The following is a 25,664-nucleotide window of genomic DNA, read 5'->3' as shown; positions in this document are numbered from 1 at the left end:
TAATGGATCTTGCTAGAAAGCTTGTTACTAGTGATTAAAATTTGCATGGAAATTTTGTACAACCAAGTTTCTAAAATAATTAGATCTAAAGCAACCAAATAATCTAAACACAAGTTAACAATGATTTAAACCACTAGAGAGAAACAAGAGAGCTTTAGATCAGAGTTGGCTCTAATACTATGTTGCGAAAAATGATCCTTATAAAATATGAAAACACCAAGATCTTATTTTGAATACCCTCTTGTATTATCTAATAATTCAAACTCTCTATAATATAATGATTAAAACTAAAATCAACTACTCCTATTTATAAACTAAAATAATCTAAAACTAAATCTAACTAAGATTCTACAACTATCTATAATTATGGAGCGTGTTCAACTCATGATTGGATTGATCTTACTTCCTTGATATGTCTAGTCTTTTAATTAAATTCCATCACCTATTGATATAGGGCATATCTTGGTTGAATAATATAGATAATCACAATCCTGTGGAGATACAACTGAATTTAAAGATAGAATAATTGAAGGATTACTTAACAATGTAATTATCCACTAAAATTGACTATATAACTCCATGTAAGTGCTCATTAGGCTTGACTAGGAATGTGAGTTGTGTCCACATGTCAATTGACATGGATTTCTAGCATTATTGTACATATTATGGAAAGTTATTAAAAAATAAAATCAAAAAATAGAGAAGATTAAAACAACTGCTACACATAAACACTATTTTTTTTTGTTAAAAATACACATTTTAATATTCCCTTGTTCTAAAATTTTAAAATGATTTTATTATTTCCCAAGTAAAAGCATAGACTCAAATAGATTTTAGTTCAATTGATCATTAAAAATGTTATCCATTTTGATTTTCCCTAAGTTCTTCTCCTCCTTCATGCAAAAATAGCCTTGCTAGGTTCGTGCTTAAGTGGTGCTTTTGTTGTGCTAACTCATGATTTCAAAGGGGTGTTTAAGATTTTGCAGCCCTAGGGTTTTGCGAGGTGTTGAATATTGGTTGCAAGTAAAATGGCATCAAAGCGTATCTTGAAGGAGCTAAAGGACTTACAAAAGGATCCTCCCGCTTATTGTAGTGCTGGTATGATCTCTAGCCATGTAAACATCATTTTGATAGGATACTTTGGTGGGCTTTGCTTTTCCTTATGGTATTTTTGGGAAATAATAGAGAAAACAATTATGCTAGGGAAAACCATTTCAGTTAACACTTAAGAAAGCAATTAATAATTAATCCATGATAATATACATTTTGGATAGAAAAAGTGGATGTTAAAAGTTACTTTATGATTTTTCTTACTAACTTATAAGCATTACGACAGACAAGTGTGTGACTTCAAATTGGGAATGTCTAATGGTGCAGCTAACATTAAGACCTTTTGCCATTGTGATAATTGTGACATGTAATTCAAATTTGACTAAGACTAAGACACATATACAATTGAAGATTTATCTTCTTCCTGGCTCATCTTCTGATCAGGATATAGACAAGTTAATCCCTTTTGTATACATCTATAGGTGAGTGGTAGATCAATAAATAGGTACCCAGTACACTAGAATTATTATAACAACAATTTCACTATTATAGTAGCAATATCATCATAATGATATTTTGTTCTTTCTTACTGCCAATGATTTTTCCCAATCTGAGTTTTCCACGTAAATCTTTTGTGTTTGTTTGTGTGTTTAATGGTTTGATCATGGCTAGTTTTTTATCCTAAATCTATACGAAGTGGTATCAGAGATGTTTGATCAAACCATCAACATTTTGGTAGATCTTAGACGTCAAATATGCAAACCTTCATCATCTTCATCACTTAGGGTTTTTTTTTTCACTACCGCTTCCATTAACCACCTCCTCGCTTATCGTATTCGATTGCCATTAGCCTCTTTGCCTATCACTGATGATCACCGATGACCTCCTTGCAATCGTTGTCAATTGCACTCACTATCATCGTCTTTAGCCATCGACTAACCGATCACCTTTTCTAATTACCTTTTCGTTTCACCAGTCGAATGCACCACTAATGACCCCTGCAATAGATCTGCCATCATCAATGATTCCTCCATTTCATCTTCTGCAGCCCTTGGTTCTTTATCTATCACGATTGTCAGCCTTTTTTTATCACCACCACTATCGACTACTCGTCTTCTCCATCACTGCAATCGATCAACGGCCCCTATGTTGATTATTATTGCTGTCGATGACAATAATGACTTCTGCCATCACCAACAAGCTCCAAGCCTTATAGGTATAAATATGCTCAGATCTGGCAAATCCAACCTAGATCTGCTTGACCATCAGATTAGCAAGATCCATATCCAAATCAAATTCACCAAAATGTGATCCATTTAAGACCAAATTTGACTCGCCAAACTTACCCAACCCAAGTCTAATAGATCTAGATTTGTGTCTCTTAGATTTGCTACCCAAATTTGCTATCCTGGCCTGTTTTCTTTTTAGCCTTTCTTTTATTAGCTTGTAACACTATTTGGGTTAATTTGATATTAGCAATGGCAACCTTGAAATATGATATTCCATTATTAGACTAGAAACTTGATCAATAAGTTGCATCTAAAGCAAATGCTATATTCTCATCGAATGGAAAAAGGTACGTCTATTGAAAGTCATTTAATAGTTTTTAAAGAAATTGGTTGATTCGAAAAGCATGGAGGTCAAATATGATGATGAAGATTTTGGCTTAATTTTGTTATGTTTTCTATCGGCCTCAAATTCAAATTTTAGAGACACCATACTCTATAGTCATGACACTCTCGCTTAAGAAGAAGTTTATGATGCTTTGTTCTCAAAAAGAAAACTTATAAGCGGTTATTGTGTAACACCCTTGCCTCTTCAGGGCATGTCACTATGCTGGGGCTCAACAAAAAAATATACATTCTCTTCATACAACATATTTCTTAATACGTCAAGTACCGTATTCCAAAGAAAATCACCCAACATATCATTACAAATGTGGAAGCTAAAATCAAAACCTGATATGGTACATAATTGAATTCACTTTATTCATAACATGAAAACCGTACCATAGTATATCTTCAAAACTAAATACATGGAAACTCATTTCTCAAAGATAATACCTTAACATAATCAAATGATACCTCAAAGTAATATCGTATCATAATAGTATTACATGATCGAATCTCAAAAATCATTCGTAATACACAACATTCTTACATTTAACAAGACTAATCATCAATGAAAAATAAGTTTCTTAACATGACTAAAAACATATTTGAATCCTCATAAAGCAACAAAATACAGGAACAACCTGCCAATCCCATCAGACATGTGATCACATGCCGTTATGTCTCAACTACTTCAATGCCTATACCACAAGTCCCAACTGGAATCTTTGAATGTTCCAGGGGCATATCCCAATTAGAAGATGAACCTTCTAGTGAGGGTCTAAAAATAGTCAAATGAATGAATGATGCATAGACATGAACAAACAGATACCCTAGTGTAACTTTCCCGACAAACCAACCCGATACGGAACCCTAGACAGTAGTCCCGACTTGCACACAAGGTAACGGGGTACCCCAAACTTTGTTCCATCAGCACCCTTAGGGAATTACGACTACACTATCAGGGCGACATCCCATTCCATGCACAAATATCAATATGCCAACAATATCATGTCATCTGAAATAATCACGACTATCGATGAAATAGAACATGTATAATATAACAATACGTGCATAAATTACAAATAATTTGGCAACTTTCATGAATATCATGCTCAACATAGACAAAACATAACTCGTATAAGTTTTTTGGGGAAAAACAACTCCCTTTAACTTAGACTCTCAGACTTCCTCGGTATGCATGTATTAACCTCCAAACGCGAGCCCAAATAATTTCCTGGCTTTGACATGCTCCTTTTGCCCCAAATTAATCCCTAGAATTTTATGGAATTTTTTAGGACCTTTTTCCTATTTTTTTTCTTTTTCTCTATTTTTCTTTTTCTTCTTCTTCTTTCTTCTTCCCAACTTCTTCACTCACGCACAGAGCATCGCGCGCATAGCCTCCTGGCCCTCCTGCCAACCGCCGTCGCCGACCTTGTTGGCCATCATCACAGCCGTTGCCAACCATCGTTGGATGCTACCTAGCCGCTTGCTGTGTGGCCAACTCCGGCCGCCTTCAGCCTCGCCGGTCGCCCCTCCGACCTTCTTTGTGTGTTGCCTTAGCATTGTCGCCTCCCCTGGTTATCGATTAGCTGCTGCAATAGTAGCTTCATTGCTGCCATGACCTGTCACCACTGCTTCCAGCAGCCACCTTTGGCCATCGTTACTGTAACCAGCCACCAATGACGCCATCTCCTCTCTCTCTCTCTCTCTCGCATTTGCTCTTCCAAGCTCTTAGTCATTTCTTGCTCTCTTCTTCATTTCCATTTTGCTTCCACTCTTGAATATATATATATATATATATACCCACTTGCAAGAAAACTTAACCATTAAGTTCTTGCTGCCAGCCATCACTTCTTGCATCCTATTTGTAGAGACTTTAGCCATGAAGTCCTCTTCTTACAGCCATCGCACGCTCACAAATATACATATATATATATTATATAACTATTATATAATACACCAATATATAAGGGAAATTACACATAAATCCCTCAATTTACTTCTTAATCCCTCTTTGAGCATTGCACAATTGAAATTACACCCTCAGACATAAATTTCATTCTGAGTCAAATACTGAAAATCCACAATTAATAACTCAAGGCTTACTTGATAAGGACGATTTTGTCCTTGCACCCTCACAGGACTTTTGTTTCATCCCGAAACCATCTTAGGGTTGATCCTTACATAAAACTAGAGCCCCCTCAAGGTTCTGTTGACTTCCCGAATATCCCTTATGAGCATTTAATTTTTCAGCCTGAATCACAGGCGTACCAAAAACTATTTTTTATCCGATTTCTTTCGATGTCATAAATCATACCTCGAAATGCTCGTCAATATCATATTATTTTTTTTAGACATCTAGGCTCCAAGGCATTCCCTCCAGTTTATTCGGTCACTCATAGCAGGGAAAATTACGTTAAAATCCCTAAACTTCATGAAAATTTCACATATGGCCCAAGATAAATTACACTTAAGTCCTTTGAAAATTCTTGGGTATTACATATTGGGCAATTTAGAAACTCAGGGAGAGAGTGTTGCCAAATGAAAAAGTAGATCCAAATCTAGAAATAAACATAAAATCTGTAGTTATTGTAAGAAGAAATGACGCATAAAAAAGAAGGGTTTTAAGCTACAGAACACACTTAGGGGGTGTTTGTTAATCAAGATAAGAGGGAGAAAATGTTAGATATGGGAAGCATTCCAGATGTTTGGTCTTTCCAACGTATTTGTTAAGCTTATCTGACCACTTTCGAAAAAGTCTTCACGTGACTTCTTATCTCTTTATTTCAAGATAAATTCATCCGACCTCCCCCCTCGGATAAATTTATCTGGCTCTTTGAAGATAAGACTCAATTACTTATATACCCCTTATAGAATATTTAATGTCATTTAATGCATTTTAAAGATTTAAATTTATTAAAAAAACTTATTTATTTAACTATTATAATTAATATTATTTAATACTTTTTTAAATTATTATATGTTTTGACAATTTTTAAATTTTAAATGACATTATTCATTTAATTGATTTTTAAAATTTAAATTTCTCTCTCTATATATATTTTATTAACTAATATAATTCCTTTCACCAATTTTTAAATTATTTTATTTAATTTTATATTTTATTACCTATTATGAAAATATGTTTTGGCCATTTTTAATTATCTAGGTGGAATTATTGTAATTTTAATACTAATTATTTCTACTTTTCAACTCTTTTTAAATTTATTTTTGAACATGAATTTAGAAAATAAAATATTAATTTTAATTTTAATTTTTTGACAATTCATATTAATCATAAAATACTATTTTTATTATAAATTTGGTAGTAGGGATATTTTGGTAAAAAAACTCTTATCTTGGTGCTTATCATATGCATTAACCAACACATAAAAAGAAAAAATATAATTATCAGTGGATTCCAAAAAATTTAACAAACACTCTGATAGAAATCTTGGAATGCTTTTCAGCCTTATCTTGATCATTTCATATCTTGATCCGGAATGCATTCCAAACTTATCTTGATACCTCTTATCTTACTCATTTAAACAAACTCCCCCTTAAGAAACAAGAATCCGACCAGAGAGGAAAATAACCAGATACTTCAAACAAAGCTAATGTTGTTGAAAATAAAAGTAATGATGGGGAACTGATGGTGATAATAATTGAAATTATCAAATCTTGTGAAGATTGGATTCTTGACACACCATAGATGTTTCATATGTCTCCTAATAAGGATTGGTTTTCAACATATAAAACTATTTCGACTGATGATGTGTTAGTGGGAAACAATTCTTCTTGTAAAATTGTTAGCATTGGAATAATTAAAATTAAGATGTTTGATGGCATTGTTAGAACTTTCATTGATTTTAGACGTGTTCCCAACCTTAAGAGAAATATTATCTCATTGAGTACTCTTAATTTAAATGGGTTCAAGCACATTGGTGAAGGTGGAATCATTAAGGTCAATATATAAAGGTGCTCTTATTGTGATGAAAGGTAAAAAATAACATGGAAGATTATATGTTCTACGGGGTGTTACAAGTGATGTTGCTATTACTACTTCTTTTTTGTTAGATATTTATATCAATAAATTATGGCATATGCATCATGCATATATGAGTGAAATAGGTATGACTAAATTAAGCAGAGAGGACTTCTAGAAGGCTAAAAGTACTGCAAATTGGAGTTTTATGAGCATTGTGTCTTTGTCAAACAAAAATGAGTCAAATTCAATAAACGTATTCACAATATAAAAGCGACATTGGAGTATGTCCATTCTAATCTCTTAGGTCCCTTCAAAATATCCTCTAAATGAGGTGTTAGATATATACTAACTTTTATTGATGACTTTTGTAGAAAAGTTTGGGTATTCTTTTTGAAAACAGAAGAATGATGTTTTTTCTACATTCAAACAATGGAAGAGCTATGATTGAAAAACAAACTGAAAGGAAGATTAAGCATCTCCGCACAGATAATGGTTTAAAATTTTGTTCAAATAAATTGAATAATTTCTACAAGAAAGAAAGAATTCTAAGGCATTTCACCATTTTGGGTACGCCATAGCAAAATGTTGTAGTTGAGCAAATGAATGGAACCTTGATGGAAAATATACGTTGTATGCTTTCTAATTCTAGTTTACCTAAGTCATTTTGGGCTGAGACTGCAAACTTTGCATGTTTTCTGGTCAACTAATCTCCTTTCATTACCATTGATAAAAAAAACTCCAAAAAAGGTATGATCTGGCACACCTACAAATTATTTTGATTTAAAAATTTTGGATGTCCTGCATTTGCACATGTTAATGATGGAAAAATTTAACCAAGATTTAAAATGTGTGTCTTTCTTGATTATAAATCTTGTATTAAGGGTTATAAGTTATGGGATCTAGAAGAATCTAAAGTTATAATTATCAAAAATGTTGTATTTGATGAAATTTCCATGCTTCGTGGTTTGTTTCCAAAAGAATCTAACCCTATAAGTTAGTAAAGCTATGATATTCAGGTGGAGCTTGAAATTGATAATAGTCATACATTTGAGTCCTCATCTCAGATTAAGTTAAGCACTAAGTTAAGACCAAAAGAAAGTGTCAATCCATCAGAATATTGTATTGCAAAAGATAGACCCAAAAGAAATATCAAACCCCTTCAAAGGTATGTTGAGGTTGTTTTTGTTGCCTATGATTTGAGTATGGTTGAAGATATCAATTGGAGTGAACATTATGTGGATTTGGTTGGTATTCATCAAGGAGATTAGCTCTTCAAGATTTTGCTAAAATAAAGAATTATGAATAATCCCATATTTGAATTTCATGTCAATGTAGAGTTTGTCATAATTGTGACCTAGAATTCAAATTTGACTGAGATTGGGACACATCTACAATTGAAGATTTATTTTTTTCGTGATTCATCTTCTAATTAGGATATAGATAAGTTAATCCTTTTTTACATACATCTATAGATGAGTAGTAGATTTATAAATAGATACACTAGAACTATTGAAGCAGCAATATCATCATAGTGACATTTTATTCTTTCTACATTTTTTTCAATTGGGGTTTCTCACATAAATCTTTTATGTTCATTTGTGTATTTGATGGTTTGATTGTGGTTTGTTCTTTTATCCTAAATTCATACAGCCACCTTATGTAGTTGCACCTAAATGTTTGAATTGTTGGATTGTAGCCTTAATTTCTAAAGGTTCAATGCCAAATTGCAAACTAATTTACATATTATGGTTACCAAAACCAAATTATCTATTATTGCCCAAATGCAATAATAAATTTCTTTATGCAAAAAAGTTTCTCAATTAAGATCTGGGAGTAACCAGTTTGCAGGTGATCTATAAGGAAGAAATCAATTAAGAGCACAGGTGACCTCCCACGTAAGCCCTCTAATGCATAAGTTAGTCTACAAATGAGAGTGTAGAATGCAAAGAAAGTAGAAAGGTAGTATGTGTAGAGTTGTGAGTGTACATTTTGCTAGATAAGAAGTCTTCTATTTATGGGAGGAGAGGGAGACTAACAGGTGGCCACAATCTTTGACGAGCATATCAAACTTCTCTCGAATTTGTGAGAGAGCATATCGGAGGTAAATTTGACCCATTCTTCACGATCTCATGTCAGGAGATTAGGTCTTTCGATGTCTATAGTCTTTTGAAATGATCTCTTGCATGGTCTGGAGAGAGGCATCCAAACCACTTCTAAGTTTGGATGGCCCACAAGAGTCTCGTGTATCTTCTAGTAAGTGACCTATGACGTACTCTGGAAAGGTCTCCTGATGATGTCTTGAGAAAGGCTTCAAAGGGTCACTCAATGAGGTCATTCAGCCTTATCCTTCTTAGTCTCTCACTTAGTTAACTAAATTAGCTAGGTTACTCAATTAATCCTCCCAGTTACTCAACTAACCTTCCCTATTACTCGATTAATTTTAGTCAGTCACTCGACTATCTTTAGTCACTCGACTAACCTCTCTTCTCAGCCTCTCAGCCATAACAGTCCCTCGACCAAGTCTTCCACAAGCCTCTCACAAATCTCTCATATGTCCCTTAGCTAAGTCTCCCATAAGCCTCTGGCAAGTCTCTTGCGAATCTCTTGTAGGTCCCTTAACCAAGTCTTTGCCAAACCTCTCATGAGTCTCTCGCAAGTCCCTCAGCCAAGTCTTCTGAAAGCTTCTCATGAGTCTCTCACCCCAATCTTTCGATGGGTTATAGCCCAAGTCTCTCATTGGGCATAACATTATCTATATATATTATCTTAAAAATTTAACATGATATGAATAGAGTTGATAGTTTTGGGTTGAATATATTCATGATGCACTTCAAAAAGAATTTGTTTAGGCTTGTAAATAGTGTTCTTAAATGGTATCAATTTGTCAATGAATCTATAAGATTTGTGTAAAATGTCCACCATAACAATGACTATTCCAACCCTAAGAAAGGAACTTCTAAATCTAAAACACATAGCCTCAGTGACTAGGGTGATTTCTTTTTCTTTTTTTGGTTCCTATTTGGCTTGCTTTCTATTTGATAATGCAATGGGTGTTCGAATTGTCATATGGCTGTGTGTGCGAAATTTTAAAATTTTTCTATCAGAGATGCACTATGGAGATCAACACAAATCATATGCAGCTCAGATATTTAAGTAACGCAATATCACATCATATGCTATAAAACAAATGCGTACTTAAAGGCTCGATGTCACGTAGGTATAGAGACTATTTCTACACTGAGATTGTATCCTCCTCGAACTGTGGAGGGCCTAGTTCGTCCACACCAAGTAAGCCTTCTAGAATCAACTCATCGTCCTTGTCCCATGCTAGCCAGAGGACATTGAGTCACCAGCACTTATTTAGCCCTACTAGTATTTCAAAGAACTTCTAGCTCAACACTTGCACCTATTGCATCAAGAAGTAGACAAAGAGCAAGAGAAAGGTAGAAAAAACAAAATGAAGCAAGGTGAAACTCATAACCTCTATAAAACTCACTTCATCTCTCTTAACCTCCCGTTCATTTGTTTAATCCTAGGGTCCTAATAGCAGCCCCACAACTCTGTCAAGAACCAACCACGAGAGAGACACGTGTAAGCCACTAGACCAAGCAAAGGTGGCAAAAATGGTCCTTTGTTTTGTTTAAGTTGTTAACCAGTTTTCCAACTCTTTGAAAAAATGGTCAACCATCTTTATTAAACTGTCAACCATTTTCCCAACAATTAGAAAACCCAGCCAATTGTTTATAGAAATAGTTGACAATTTTGACCCACATACTACATGGTCCCATGTATAGCTACATCTAGTCCATTAACATTTAACGAACCCTATCATTAACTCTTAATGACATATTTAGACACACCATTAACTGTTAACAGTGTTGAGAACATAATAGGTGGACAATTCCAATTTCGAAAACTACACTTTTCGGTGTGATTTTCTAAGTTCACTACTTAATAGTAATTAGATAACATCAAACTCCTTTGGTGTTGGTCTAACACTTCGATCCATCTCAAGAGTCTCTCCATCTCCTCGAGACGTTTTGACGGTCCTAAGTAGCCCCTAGTAATAGCCCAAAACAATATAGGAGGAAATGAAGTCCAACTTTAAATGAGCTTATTATAGTTGACAATTATCGTGTAATATAATTCTTCCACCACCTAATATCCCGACTGAGCAAGAGCCATGGAATGATAAGCTCACAAACTCAATAACTATGTATATAATCTCATCCGTGTGACTAGATGACACCTCAGAAAACTCTTTCCTAATTAATCATATTGCATTGGCCAAGGACTTTCTTGTCAAGCTAATAGTAGACCACATAAGATGTTTACCTCAACTGAATGAGGATGAAAGATCCTATCCACAAGCACCTGCCTCTATGCACCGGTGATACAAGACCACATAAATGAATGTCCCCACCTAACAATTTGATGGTTCGGCACATTAACAAATCTCGTTGACAGGATAATTATCCACCATACCATATGATCAGTCATTATCCACGTTCAATGCTTTTGTTCTCCAACAACCACCCCATGAGTTCACCATAAGCATCACATGTTATGTGTTATGTGACTCACCACCCTTAACCATTAATATCTCATACTAATCAAGATAGTAAACTATATGCTAGTCCATAACATTAATCAGAGTCCCAATCTAAAAAATCTGACTAGGAACATTTAAGAAATCCTACTACTAGAGAATCTCATCGCATATTCTTAACACCTTAAGAAAGAGAATCTCTAAACAGAAAGTCTAAGGACTCATTCATACAATAAACTGGAGAGTAATGAATGATGAAAACTTACCTTTATTAATACATACAAAGATACATCAAGTATACAAAGCCTACTAGACATCATCTAAATCTAGCATTAGGGCACATCACTAACAATGGGAGCATTAGGAAGCTTTGATTGCTTAGCCGCATTGCAACCCTTTTAACTTTGGGTTGTGATCATATTCTTTTTCTCTATGTATGTAAGCTTAAATATATGAATCTCTTAAATCAATAACTAAGATGTTATTCTATTTTGCCACAATACAATCGTATATATACCTTTACAAGCCCCCATTGATTTCTTGTGCTTTTGAATGTGGATGCACCAAAGTTAATATGAATGACAATAGGTTTTCCCCTCCCAATTCAACTTTTGTATGGTGACAATCAATAAGACATGTCAACCACCTAGTGTATTTGTAGAATAGATTTTTATAGATTGGAGAGGGGACATGGCTTAAGGTTTAAACTTTTAGCCCTCATCAAGTAGCCTACTTTAATTCCAAGCCCTATACCTTAACATAAGACACTTAAATATAACAAACAAATATTGAGACAAGACTAGGCCCAACTTGTTGGATCACAATTTTTTATGTGCCTTACCAACATAACATTTAATATATTTTTCACAAACAAACTAATTAGCAAAAGCCTAAATTAAATAATATTTTCTTCCAACACTATGCTCCTTTGGAAAGTGCAAATCATTATTATTATTATTTCAATCCAATAAGCACATTAAGTATGCAATGGCATTAACTTTTATATGATTGTCTTATTTTTAATAGGCCCTATAGCTGAAGACATATTTGAATGGCAAGGGACTATAATGGGACCTTCTGATAGCCCATACTCGGGTGGTGTATTTTTGGTTATTATTCACTTTCCTGCTGATTATCCTTTCAAGCCTCCAAAGGTATTTCTAACTTTATATTCTTAGTATGCATGTCAATTTTCCTTGTGCTTCCCAAGATGTTTTTTCTTTTCTAGAATCTAATATAGCCTTGCTAGACTTTTTGTCAGAAGTTGTGTGATGTGATTGACATTTTTGTTGCGTTATCTCTATGTTTAAAGTCCTTGTTGCATGTCTTTCAAAAGATAAATGTTATGAAAAATGACTAGTTCTTACAAAAATTTTGTCCTTGATTATTGCAAAAACTTATGAAGTCCTTTCTAGTAAGGAATGGTGTTGCTTATATTGTATTCAAGAGCTGAATGTGAGTGCACAAATTATATGGCATGCTACCATCAACCTTTCAAATGGGTTCAAGTTGATTTAGGTAATAGTTCTCAATAATAAGATCATTTAGCTTAATGACAAATGTAATTGTATTTAGTGAGTTACTATGTTTAAGGAGATTAGTGAATTTGTCATCGTTTTGTGTGGACTACAACTATGGAACAATTTATTGATTTCACTCTCTTTTTTGTTTCAACATACGTAAAATATGAGTTTGACAAAGATGAAGAAGAAAAGATGGATGTGAGGCTATATAGAAGAAAATATTTTAACACCCCATGTACAATGAATCTGTAGCAGTATATAGTAGAAAGTAAATTTATATGTTATGGTTATTTATGAATTTTGGGAGACCTTATTGATTAAATTAAGAAATTGGTACATTTGATTTGGGTCAAATTTTTAGATGAATCTGTGGATGAATGGGTAATATAAGTTAACACAGGTACAAAAAGAACATTCAACTTGAGAAATTGGTAACCAAACTAAAGAATCAATGTTGATTGTGGACATTTTAGTGTACCAAAGATTTTTAAACAAGCTTGCTGTCCCCTAAGGGTGAGTAAGGAATTATTGGCAAAGGCATATTGCTTAATTACTATTAGTCAATATCATCTAACTAATATATTTTTGGTTTCATAGTAAGAGATGAACATGATATTGAGATTACAAATAAAACTAATAAAAGTACCATACACTAGCCTAGTCAAAGATTACTTGGGACACCAGATATGGTGAGGAAAGCTAGCTAGGTAAACAAATAAAATATAAACTATTAGTCTATCAATTGTGAATGTAGTGCCCTAGTAGATAATAGTATCAATAGTTAGAAGGAAAAGAAAAAGGTTTAGCTAAATATGATGAAACAATTCAAATTGACACTTGTAACAAATAGAGCTTAGAGCTTACAAGTAAACAACTATGGTCAAATAAAGAGGGTATTAGTAAACCAATTTTGAGGACAAAATTCAATTAAGGGGGTAGAACATAACACCTTGTGTTACACTATATTTTTTAGGATATCTAATGGAAATTAAAATTCATATTTTGGTGATTAAATTAAGCCAAGGATGAATGGGTGATTCAATTTAATATGGGTTGTGTTAGTAATTTCATGACGAGCCCATGGGTGTGGTCAATTTAAAAAATGCTTGAGCTTGTAGTTCATTAAGGGCATGTTTGGAATTGTTAGTAAAAGCTTAAGGATTCATATTTTGGGTTACCATAAGAAGTCTGATGATCCTAATAGTATTTAGGATCAAAATTACAATGAAAATGATAAAACATTTACAATTGTCACAAAGAATAGTTGATTTTCCTTTAGAATTGAAGCATGAATGTGAAGTTAATTCTAAAGTGATAAGATGGAAAATTAACTCATGATAAATTAAGTGGATGAGTATTAAATTGATTAGGTGGTTATTCTTTGTTAATTTAGGTAAACAAGTGGTACAAGCTCTAGGTGTTGATGTTGTTGTTGAGCTTAAATTACCAATCATGGTGTGGTGGTCGTGGGTAAGGTAGTGCTCAACTCTGAGTTATTTTTAATAAATGGTGAGATATTATTGATAAATGTTGTGTTGAGAATAAAACACCACAAATAAAAAATTAATTCTATAATGCACACGAGATCAAAATAAAAAACACACCAATGTGTATGGTTCTACAAGATGCCTATGTCCACAAGCAAATGAGGAGCAAACCTTCACTACATGAATGAAAAAACCTAATACACCCAATCTCACAATTCTTATAAAATTTCTCTCTTCAAATAATCAACTATAAAGAGGTATTTATAAAGATGAGATAAGTCAGAAATCCTAATCTCATTGAGCTCAAGAAAGACTATCAAAAATCCTATCTCAGTCTTGAATGGGTAAATCAAATACCAATTCAAATAAAATTCTAGTGAACCTTAACAATTCTCCCCCTTGACTTGAATTCTATAATCATAATGAATATGAGAAAAAGTTCCACCTTATCCAATATGCCCTAAGTAAGGCATTGCTCAAGTGGTACATAAACTAATCAAATCCAAGCAATACTTGAATTTTTATGAAATGAGAGACTTGGTCAATATATAAGTTGGTTTGTTTTTTGTACCAACTTTCTTTACAATGATTTTATTCTATGCAGTAATTTCCTTAATATAGTGATACTTGATTTCAAAGTGTTTTTTTTTTTTTTTTTCTATGATACATTTTATCCCTATTCAAATGTAAAGCACTCTAACTAATATAGAAGATTATAGTAACTTGATTATTAGCTCCATGTATAAACTTCTCAACCAAATTGCTTCCTTAATTGCCTTTCTAATTGCCACATACTCTACCTCTATAATAGACAAAGTGACTGTAGGTTGCAAGCTTGACTTCTAACTGACAGCACTAGCACCAATGGTAAACACATATCCTGAAAGAGATCTTTTGCCAAGATATCCACTAAAATCTGAATCCACATAACTCATAAGTGTGTCACCACTTTCTCCAAATTCCAACCTTGGATTTGAAGTACCCCACAAGTACCTAAGGATCTACTTCACTACATCCGAATGAGCTTTTCCTAGATTAGACAAATACCTGCTAACTACATTCACTGCATTAGAAATATCTAAACAAGTACAAACCATAGCATATATGATACTACCAACTACAATGGAATAAGGAACATTAGACATGTGCTCCTTGTCTTCATTTATCTGCGAGGATAAGAAAGCATAAAGCCTGAAATGAGAAGTGAAAGGCATACCCACGGGTTTGGCATTTTTCATACCAAAATGCTCATAACCTTCTCAATATACTTTTCTTGACTCAAAAAAAGTCTCCCTTCTTTTCTATTCTTGTGAATCCCCATACCAAGAATTTTCTTACTTCCTCCCAAATCCTTCATCTCAAACTGAGAATTCAATTATGCCTTCAACTTGTTAACTTCAAACATGTCTTTAGCAAGCTATAAGCATGTTGTCAACATATAATATGTAATGTATCTTCCATCTGTGCATTTCCTCATATAGACACAATTTCCATACTATCTCCTATAATTCCCATAATTTATCATGAAAGAGTCAAATCTCATATAGTAACATCTAGGAGATTGTTTCAATCCATAAAGAGACTTCTTCAACAAACAAACATGATCTTTTTCATAAATGACAGAACCCTTAGGTTGGTGCATATAAATCTATTCCTCAAGGTTACCATGCAAAAATGCAGTCTTGACATCAAGCTATTACAACTCAAGGTCATGCATAACAACTAATGCAAGAGATGTATAGAACAAGAGGGAATACCTCATTGAAGTTAACACCTTCTACCTAATTGTAGCCTTCAACTACAAACTGTGCCTTGTACCTAGCATCTTCAACTCTTGAGATTCCTTTCTTTTTTCTTAAGGATCCATTTATTTCCAATAATCTTCTTACCCATAGGTGGCTTTACCAAAAGCCAAGTTTCAGTCTTGTGAAGTGGCTCCATCTCCTCATCTATAGCCACTACTCACTTGGTAGAATCATCACATGAGATAGCCTTCGAATACGATGGGGGATCACTGGCACTATCTATCTCATGTCTAGCTGTCAATGCTAAAGAAACCATATCTACCTAAGATGCATACCTTAAAGGTGGTTTAATTATTCTCCCCTACCAGTCTTTTACAATTGAATATGGCTTATTTGAAGAATTATTTGTATCAACAACTGGATTCTATAGATAAACTTAACTAAGAAAATTTATCTGATGGCATAAACCTTAAAGTCTCAAATTATTAAATTTCAAAAGTACTTTCCTATTTATCTACATCAATAGGGCTAGAAACATCTTTTGGGAGAAGCATGATAGACTTATCAAAGATTAAATCTCTACTAATAATGAATTACGATGATTCATTTCCACGCACCATACTTTGACGAGCAGATCTAGCTTGTCATCTCTAACATGTGCATATGCAAGACAACCAAATATTCTCATATTAGAATAATTAGTTGACTTACCTGACCATATTTTAATTGGTGTCTTAAATCCAATGGGTGTCAATGGAGTAGTTAACAAAATAGCAAGTGAAATAAATTGCTTCTACCTAGAAGTCTTTATCCAGGTTGGCATTGGATGACATGCATTGTACCCTTTCTATGAGTGTCATATTCACCCTTTATGTCACTTTATTGCGCTAAAGTGAACCTGCCTAACAATTCCCTATTTGTTACAAAATTTATTAAACTCACCTCCACATAACTCAAAGACATTGTTTGTCTTCAAGTATTTAACATATTTGTCAGTTTGTTTATGAACTATGGTCTTTCATTACTTGAAATTAGTGAAGACCTCTCTCTTTTAGTTTAAGAAGTAGACCTAAACCTTTTCTCAAGAAGTCATTAATAAAAGTCATGACATATTTGGCACCTTCATTGGAAGGAACCTAAGATTGCCCCAAAGGTATATGAGGCACCTCCTTTGAAAACTAAATCTCTTATGTTTGTCATGTACATAGTGCTCATAAAATTCCAAATGCCCTGCATTCTACCCACAAAGTAACCTCATTTCCTCAAAAGTAACATACCTTTTTCGCTCATGCGGCCTAGCCTCATGTGCCACACCTTAGTGATGTATGAATCTAATGACGAGGATGATGTTCCACTAACTATGCCTGAAACAATAGAACCATGTAAGACATATAAATTCTGCACATTTTTACCTTTCATGACAAACAACAAATCCTTGCTGATTGTAAAGGCTCCATCTTTAGCTTAATACCGATAAACATTGGAATTTAATGCACCCAATGAGTTGAGATTCTTTTTTAGGTTTGGAACATGCCTAACACTTATCAATGTTCTCACAATTGCATCAAACACCTAGACTCGTATCATTCGCACACCAATAATTTCACAAGATGGATCATTGCTCTTCAAAACAACTCCACTATCAATTGGATCATAAGTGGAAAACCAATCCTTATTGGGACACATATGGAACGAGCAAGACGAATCCATAATCCAAATTTGAAAATATCGTGGATTATACAAATCTATAATAGCAAGAACATCTTCTAAAATCTCTTTCTTTGCAACATTAGCTTTAGTAGTACCATCCTTCTCTGAGAATTCTACATGCTTCTTATTCTTTAATTTCCAACAGTCTATCTTATATGTCCTTTCTTCTTATAGCAATTGCATGTCTAGACTTTAACTTGCTTCTTTGTTTATTATTGTTTGAGCCTTCTCTATGCTCCTCCCTCTTACAACTAAACCTTCATACTAATTTGCATTATTAGTGTCAACTAACTCTTTATCAATTAAATCTTTGGAAAACAAATTAGACTTAACATTTGTAAGGGTTAGAGTTGTCCTACCATACAAAATGGTATCTTTAAAATTCTGATAAGCAAGAGGCAAGGAGCATAACGATATCATGACTTTATCTTTATCATCCAGATTAATATTAACATTCTCAAGATCCATCATCAAAGTAAAATCATCAATATGATTCTTAAGAGGCTTAACTTCTGCCATCTAAAAGGTGTATAAATGAACCTTTAACACATAGATTGTTGTTTTATCTCTTTGTCTTGTGTAGCTCTTCCAATCTAAAGTTCTAGAGTTGTCTTTGCATAAAATTTCATCTAACAAACACAATATGATTGTGGTTAATGTCCTTTCATCTAGTTTTGTAAACTACTCTTAACATTAATGAAATTGAATCTTGTTTCTCCCTTTTTTTCTTCTCTTTATCATCATTTTTCACAATAGTATTCTTAATCCCTTTCAAATTAGAATGGCTTCCATTTTAATTTGTCATAATGCAAAACTAATAGTGTGATCAAATTTTTGAATATCAAATTGCATGGTCACCATGACAAATACCCAATTTTTCTAAACTTATGGTGTAGCAATGACGCAACAATGGGGTTGATTCCTTCTCCAAAATTCTGTCAGAAACAAGCTATAATTTGTTGGGCTCTAATACCACTTGTTTAGAATAAAACACCACAAATAGAAAATTAATTTTGTGATGCCCACAAGATCAAAATCAAAAGGACACAGATGTATGTGGTTTGACAAGACACCTATGTCCATGGGTGAGAGAGGAGAAAAACTTCACTATGTGGATGAAAGAGAGATATAAAAGAGATAGAACTCTCACTTTCAACCCAAAAAACCTCAATATACCCAATCTCACAAATCTCCCAAAATTTCTCTCTCTTCAAATAATCAGAGGTGGGGCAGGTCAAAAATCCTAATCTCACTAAGCTTAGGATATCAAAAATCATATCTCAATCTTTATTGGGTAAATCAAATACAAATTCAAAAAAAATCTAATTAACCTCAACATGTTAAGTACCCCAAATGAAGCACAACAAAACATCAAACAAAATTGCATCTCCTGGCCAAAAGGCTCAAGCTTTCGACAACAAAAATAAACATTTACAACACTAAACTTCTCCAATATACAAGTTTCTTTCTTATTCATTTTGAATAATCAAATTTATCCAATTTTATCATATGTTCCAATGACAATGATAGAATTAGAATTGAGGTTATTCATGATAAAGTTGGAGTGATTCCTATTAAAGATAAAATGTGCGAAACATATTTAAAATTGTTTGATCATGTGAGACGAAGACCAACAAAGGCTCTTGTTAGAAGAATTGATGACATGGAACAAGTGGTTAGTGAAAACAGTTAAGAGAAAAGCTATGGAAGGAAATGAATGGAAATTTAAATTCTTCTAGTCAATTCCACATAATGCGAAAAAGGTTTGATATGTTATTAATGTTGTGTATTTCTTCATCTTTTAACAAACAAATGTTCATCCCATTTTTTCCCTCTTGAGTTATCTTGGTAGTTTACGGCATGGAAATACTTTTTCCTTCTTATGCTATTGGCACAAATTAAGGATTCTGATTGTTGTTGTATTTATTAACACAAATATGTGTAAATTTATCATTTCCAAAACTAATAACTTTAAATTATGATAATTTACTTTTCATATAGAATGATGACTAAGAATTTAGTCTCCTTCCATGACAAACCTTGCAATAATCTTTTCTACTTATGATTTTTGTCATAGAATTAGCTTCTTTTTTATAAAAAAAAGAAAAGAAAAGAAAAAGACTAAGAAGGAAAAAGTACTTGTGAACAATGGAGTTTTTTCTCCAAGTACTAGTGAACAATTTGTGTAGATATCTTTAAATTTTCTTTTTCCTTTCTCTTTTTTTTTTATTTGAAAATTCTAAATGCAATGGGGTGACCAATCCCAAATCATCATGGACCATGGTTTATTTTGGCTTGTATAATTTATCTATATATCATAATAATTGGTATTGAATATGATTGGTAGATGTAATGATTTTAGTATTTAAATTCAATAGTAAGGTAATGTAGTATTAAATATGAGATTTTGTTGCCAATTGAATTGAATGAAGCAGAAGGTTAATTACTTCTTCTTCTTTTTTGAGCTAAAATTTGTTGTTTGGGATTGTTGGTTCATCTAACTAATGTCTATATATTCCAGGTTGCATTTAAGACCAAGGTCTTCCACCCAAATATCAATAGCGATGGGATCATTTGTCTTGACATCCTTAAAGACCAGTGGAGCCCTGCTCTTACAATCTCTAAGGTTTTGAGTTTTTCTTTACCTATTCCTTTAGGGCATATATATATATATATATATATATATGTTTACATCCTTTCTTATGAGCATTTTCATATATATATGTGGCATCATTAACATATCAATATTAATAGTAACTAGGCTCCTGAGGCGAATCCAGGAATTTATGTTGGGGGAAGTTGAAATTTTAAAAAGTTATTGTCATAAAATTCTTATGTAATTAATGATAGGATTTGGGTTTGAAATTAATCATAAAAGTTAATTTTAAAAAGCTATTATTTGGGCTTGTTTGAAATTAATGATAGGATTTGAGTGCTTATAGTCTTGGACTTACAATTTTTTACTTATAAATGAGTTATGGGCAAGAGTGGAGAGCTACACATCATAAATTTTGGAATAGGTTGTAATTTTTTTTAAGCTGGGCTGTTATTAATTTTTTTTTACACTAAAAAATTAATTCTAGTTGTGGTTGCCTTGGGTTGAAACCTAAGATAGCTCATTAGTAAATCTGCCCCTGGTAGCCTAGTATGTAGCCAAATATCTTTTTAATTGAAAGAAGGACATTTATATTTATGCTCACAATAATCAAAGAATTCAAACATGATGATCTTTCATATGGAGCATTCATTTAATATATATGGTCATACTTAAAAACATAGTAGATTTGTTGCCCGTGTTTATGTTACCTAATGCGAGCATGCAAGGAGGGATAGGTGTGTGTGTGTGTGGGGGGGGGGGGGGGGGGTGCATGCCCCCTTTGAGTTTGCCCGCGTCAAGCAAACGTTATGTTGCCTGACATGAATGTTATGTTACCCGACACGAGCAATTATGAGATTTTGTTATCAAACATGATCTACAAGCAACTAGCTAGTTTATGTAATTATAAATTGGACTCATTCTATGTGAAGCATCAACCATTTACAAGGACTTTGTCTTGCATATATATGCGAAAGCATTGAGGGTAAGTGCATGTTCAGGTTCAACTTAATTGCTCTTGAACTGTGACATACTAATGATTGGAGGGATTGTTATTACTTGAAACTAAGTTGGAAGTCATAAATGAAGCCTAGCTATCATTCTAGGAGGGGTTGGCTAATGAAATCTAATGAGTTTAATTTGATGGAAAAAAGTTCAAACATATGGAAGGATTTGGAGGTGGTATATATATGGACTCATAGAATGATACAAAATAATATTTATAGTTATTGCTTTTATGAGGTAGTGTCATGGGAGAGGCACCCACCCTTAAAAGGAGCTACAACATTAATTTATTATATAAGTTACAATAAACAAAATAAGTTATATTCAATATTCAAAAACTAAATCGGAAGCAGTGACCACTCTCTTTCGCAGCACATCCATAACAGTAACACACATAACTAACAATGAAAGTAGAAAACAAAACATATTTATGCCACTAAATTTTTGCCTTTTTTTCTTGTAGAATTTTAATTTTTTTTTATAGTTTCAAATGTGGTTTTGAACTTAGGGTGTGTTTGATACGGGTGAAAAATGAGAGTGGAATTTATTTTCTATCTAAATTCCAAGAAATTCCATCAAATAGTTTTTTTTTCATGGAATTCGAATTCCATTTTAGATCAAAAAGTGAAGATTTTCCTTGAAATCAAGGAATTGAAATTCCTAGAGAGTGGGCTGAGAATTGAAATTCCATAAAATTGAAATTATGTCCCACTTTTCACCCCCAATCAAACACGCCCTTAGATTAAAAGCATATTTGTACCCTTGAACTTTTACAGTTTTTTCTTATGAAGCACGTCTGGCCAGCAAATGATACGCCCGCCCGCTAATGTGGCAGTTTTTCAGTCTCTTCAGTTCCTTCTCTCTCTCTATCTCTCTCTGACGGCATCTCCTCAGCTCTACTCTATCTCTGACGGCATTTCCTCAGCTCTACTCTTTCTCCAACGTCTCCTCTCTCTCTCTCTCTCTCTCTCTCTCTCTCTCTCTCGCTCGCTCGTTTCCTCTCTCTACAACATCTTTACACCCCCTACAATAAATGCTACCCTCAAACTAGCCCCATCTTTGATCCTTCCAAATAGTAGCGATGATCATCGACTCAAGCACGTCAATGACTCATCTAATCTAACTAGCCTGCATACCCCAACCAGATAAGACCTACGAGACACAACTAGAGAAAGAGAGAGGGAGTTGAGGAAAGCTAGAAGACTGCCACGCCAGTATGCATGTATATCACTTGCTGACCAAATGTTTAATGACTAATTTTGCATAGTTCAGGGGCACATTTGTAAGCATGAAAAGTTTAGAGGTATAAATATATTTTTAGCCTAAATTCAAGGGCAAATTTGAAACCATGAAAATATGAGTTGGTGTATTCTTAGAGTCGAGAGAGGCCCCTTAGAGTGGGCTGCGAGAGTCTTCTGGGGACTATTATATTGAGAAGATCTCTCAAGTTTTCCTTCTTGAACTTCCTTCTCCTAGGTTTATCTTAGGCTTGGGCTCATTTTTTAGACACAATAACATGAAAATTAGTTCTCCTTAGGGTAAGTTTTAACCCAAGGTTTGAGGTTTTAACTCACCTTAGCCCCCAAGTTTCATTCCAATGCCTAAACATGTGTTTTTGCAAAAATTAGCCACTTTAATCACAATTTTGGATCACAAATAATGATCAATTTACTTCAACCCAACACCACAAACATGTGGCTAATAATTTAAGAGATCTATGTTTAAGTTTTCATGCCTAAGGTATCACATTTTTAGTTGAGACATCGTAATCCAAATTTTTTTAGTTTCAAGGGATTTAGTTTCAAAACTAGCTATATTAGTTTTGGAAGTAACCCCTCCAGTGAGTTAGCTTCAAAACCAAAAGTCACGATTTTTAAACTAACTTCTACCCCAATTTTCTATCCACCTTAGCCTCGAAACTACTCACATGAGTTTTGAAACTTTGCCCTCAAATTTTGAAAGTTCAGTTTTCAAAGTCCCAATTTTATCAAAAAATTCAGTTTTAACCTTCTTTATCCAACCATGACCCACCAAGACCATTCCTCAACTCCTAATTTAGCTAACAGGTCACTTCTACCTATTTTAAGCCCACTTTCAAAGATTTTCTAGTCTTGAGCTATTTTTCTTACTTTTTTCGGATTCAAATATTCCTCAAATTTATTTAATTATGTAGTAAATTCGAATTGTGTACTCGGGTCAATTTTCCCATAACATGCTCCAAATCCAGCTCTAAATCCAAATTCATATCTGGATCTGCAACTGCAAACACAACTACAATCAACATTTGAACCCCATTCCCTCCATTCATGGTGGAATTGGACAGATAGGTGATAAAATCTCGTATATCTTGGTATATATATTGCTTGTATATACAGAAAATAGAAGAATGCTGAAACGAATCAAAAAACAAGTTTGAAACTATTGAAAAAAAACTCTCAAACATTCAAATTAAGAGATCTCTGTGTGTGTGAGGCATTTAGACCGTAGAAAATAAACAATTTCTATTGTGATTTCATTTTAATATTAGTAACTCAACCAACCAATTTGACTTCTGTTGTGTAAATCAGGTAAGTCCAATTTTATTTTATAAATCATTTAGTTTCATTTTTCTAACCAATTATTCTCAAGATCAAAGACAAAATTGCAAGTCATTACACCAAGTGTTTCTTACAGATAATTTTTGGCATTTGATTTGAGATGAAGGCACCACACAGTTAGCTTGTGATTTGTGTGGCACAATCCATGAATGGACCAAGCAAATGATAAATTAAAGGGCATGCCTCAAGTGGTCTACTGGTCAACCTATGTGATTCTTCTACTTCAATAGTTGGTTATGTGGGAATGCATGATTGCAGCTTATAGAAGACACACTTTGTATAGTTTCAAAAAAAAAAAAAAACTCCTTTGATTTGTAATATGATGTTTTGTGGGCTTATTGGCCAAAAAGAAAAGAAAACAATAAATGGGATTATTAAATGTTATCCTCTCAACGTTTAAATAGATTTTCTCCTTATACAATCCTTGTTCGCATACATGTGTGGGGGATCAAGGCCTAAGCCCAACAAATTTGTGTAATTGAAAAAGAGCCCAATGATTATTAATTTGGTCGATAGAGGACTCCATTATATATAAGGCAGCCGAGTGTGTTTTCATGTGTGTGGGATTGTGTGAGAAAATCTCAATTTTAGTCACCAACTCTCTGTAAAAAAAACTAAGAGCAATAGTTGTGAGTTCGAGATATCTGAACAATCTGGGTAGTCATATGTTTATTCTTGATATCTCTACATTTCGTGGTCTGATCGTCATGATTTTTGCACAACACCTTCACAACTTATTGTTCTTCAAATCAAACAGTTAATATTAAGATCTAACGGTTCATTTGGGAGGAATAGTTATCTGAGCAATGGCATTTTTTTGTGAGATCTTTCCTTATTATTTTTTATTGCTATTCCAAGAATTTTTATTTTCGAGAGAGTTGGGATTGAGTTAATTGTTTTGTTACTGCCCAGAATTATTGAATTCTATGATTATACCAATTATTTTATTATAGTGGAAGATTATTTGGAATTAGGGTCGGGAATGGAGGCACATTATCGAACCACGTTAACGCTTGTGTTCTCATTTTTTCTTGCATTATTTATTTGTTATTATTCTATATAGATATCTGCTATTAGCTTCGCAGAAAGAGAATTATTTTATTTCGATATAATTATTTAATTTGACATCCTCCTCCCATCTTTAACTGATATTGTTTTGGTTTGCATGATCATCAGGTCTTGCTTTCTATATGCTCGCTGTTGACAGACCCAAATCCCAACAGCGTCCTCGTACCAGAGATTGCCCACTTGTACATGACTGATCGAGCCCAATACGAGGCCACTGTCCGCCACTGGACTCAGAAGTATGCTATGGGGTGACAACCAAACCAACTAGGCGCGCTGGAATTCTGGAAATATATAGATACATATATATATGTTGACAATGTGCCTTCTATGAGACAAAACTAGCTCTTATACTTGGATGATTGGCACCTTGTTTGGATGATCGGGTTATGTTTGAAACAAAGGTTGCTTTTGGATTTGTTTGTAAAATAAGTGGTCTGTCCATTTTGGGTTTATTGCTTCTAACAGCTTATAATCTTTTCTTTTACCAAACACACATTCAAATAATTGACAATTTAAAGAAAAGTAGAGCTCAAAAACTCCATTTAAAAATGGTCGGCCAAACAAGCCCTAATTTGTGTTTGGAATTTAGTAGAAGGGAGGATATTAATTCAATGGTACTAACTTAATTTATGTTGGCATCTTTTTACAACATAGGATGATTCCTATATATTGCTAAATCAAATTAGTCTGATTAGTTTGGTTTGATTTGGTTTGGTTTAAGGTTTTTTAGGAA

General features: G+C 33.5%; 1 protein-coding gene across 1 annotated transcript; it reads left to right on the top strand.

Moving 5' to 3' along the window:
* Positions 1 to 1,028: 1,028 nt before the first annotated feature.
* LOC127788912 (ubiquitin-conjugating enzyme E2 28-like) lies at positions 1,029 to 25,183 on the top strand. Its single transcript, XM_052317593.1, has 4 exons — positions 1,029 to 1,098; positions 12,227 to 12,354; positions 20,187 to 20,291; positions 25,040 to 25,183. Exons 1-4 carry the CDS (start codon positions 1,029 to 1,031, stop codon positions 25,181 to 25,183), a joined length of 447 nt encoding a protein of 148 aa, XP_052173553.1.
* The last annotated feature ends 481 nt before the right edge of the window (positions 25,184 to 25,664 follow it).

Source organism: Diospyros lotus, chromosome 13 (assembly GCF_014633365.1).
Source record: "Diospyros lotus cultivar Yz01 chromosome 13, ASM1463336v1, whole genome shotgun sequence".
Lineage (NCBI taxonomy): Eukaryota > Viridiplantae > Streptophyta > Magnoliopsida > Ericales > Ebenaceae > Diospyros > Diospyros lotus.
The sequence above is the reverse complement of the archived record's forward strand: the minus strand, read 5'-3'. Positions and strand labels throughout refer to the sequence as shown.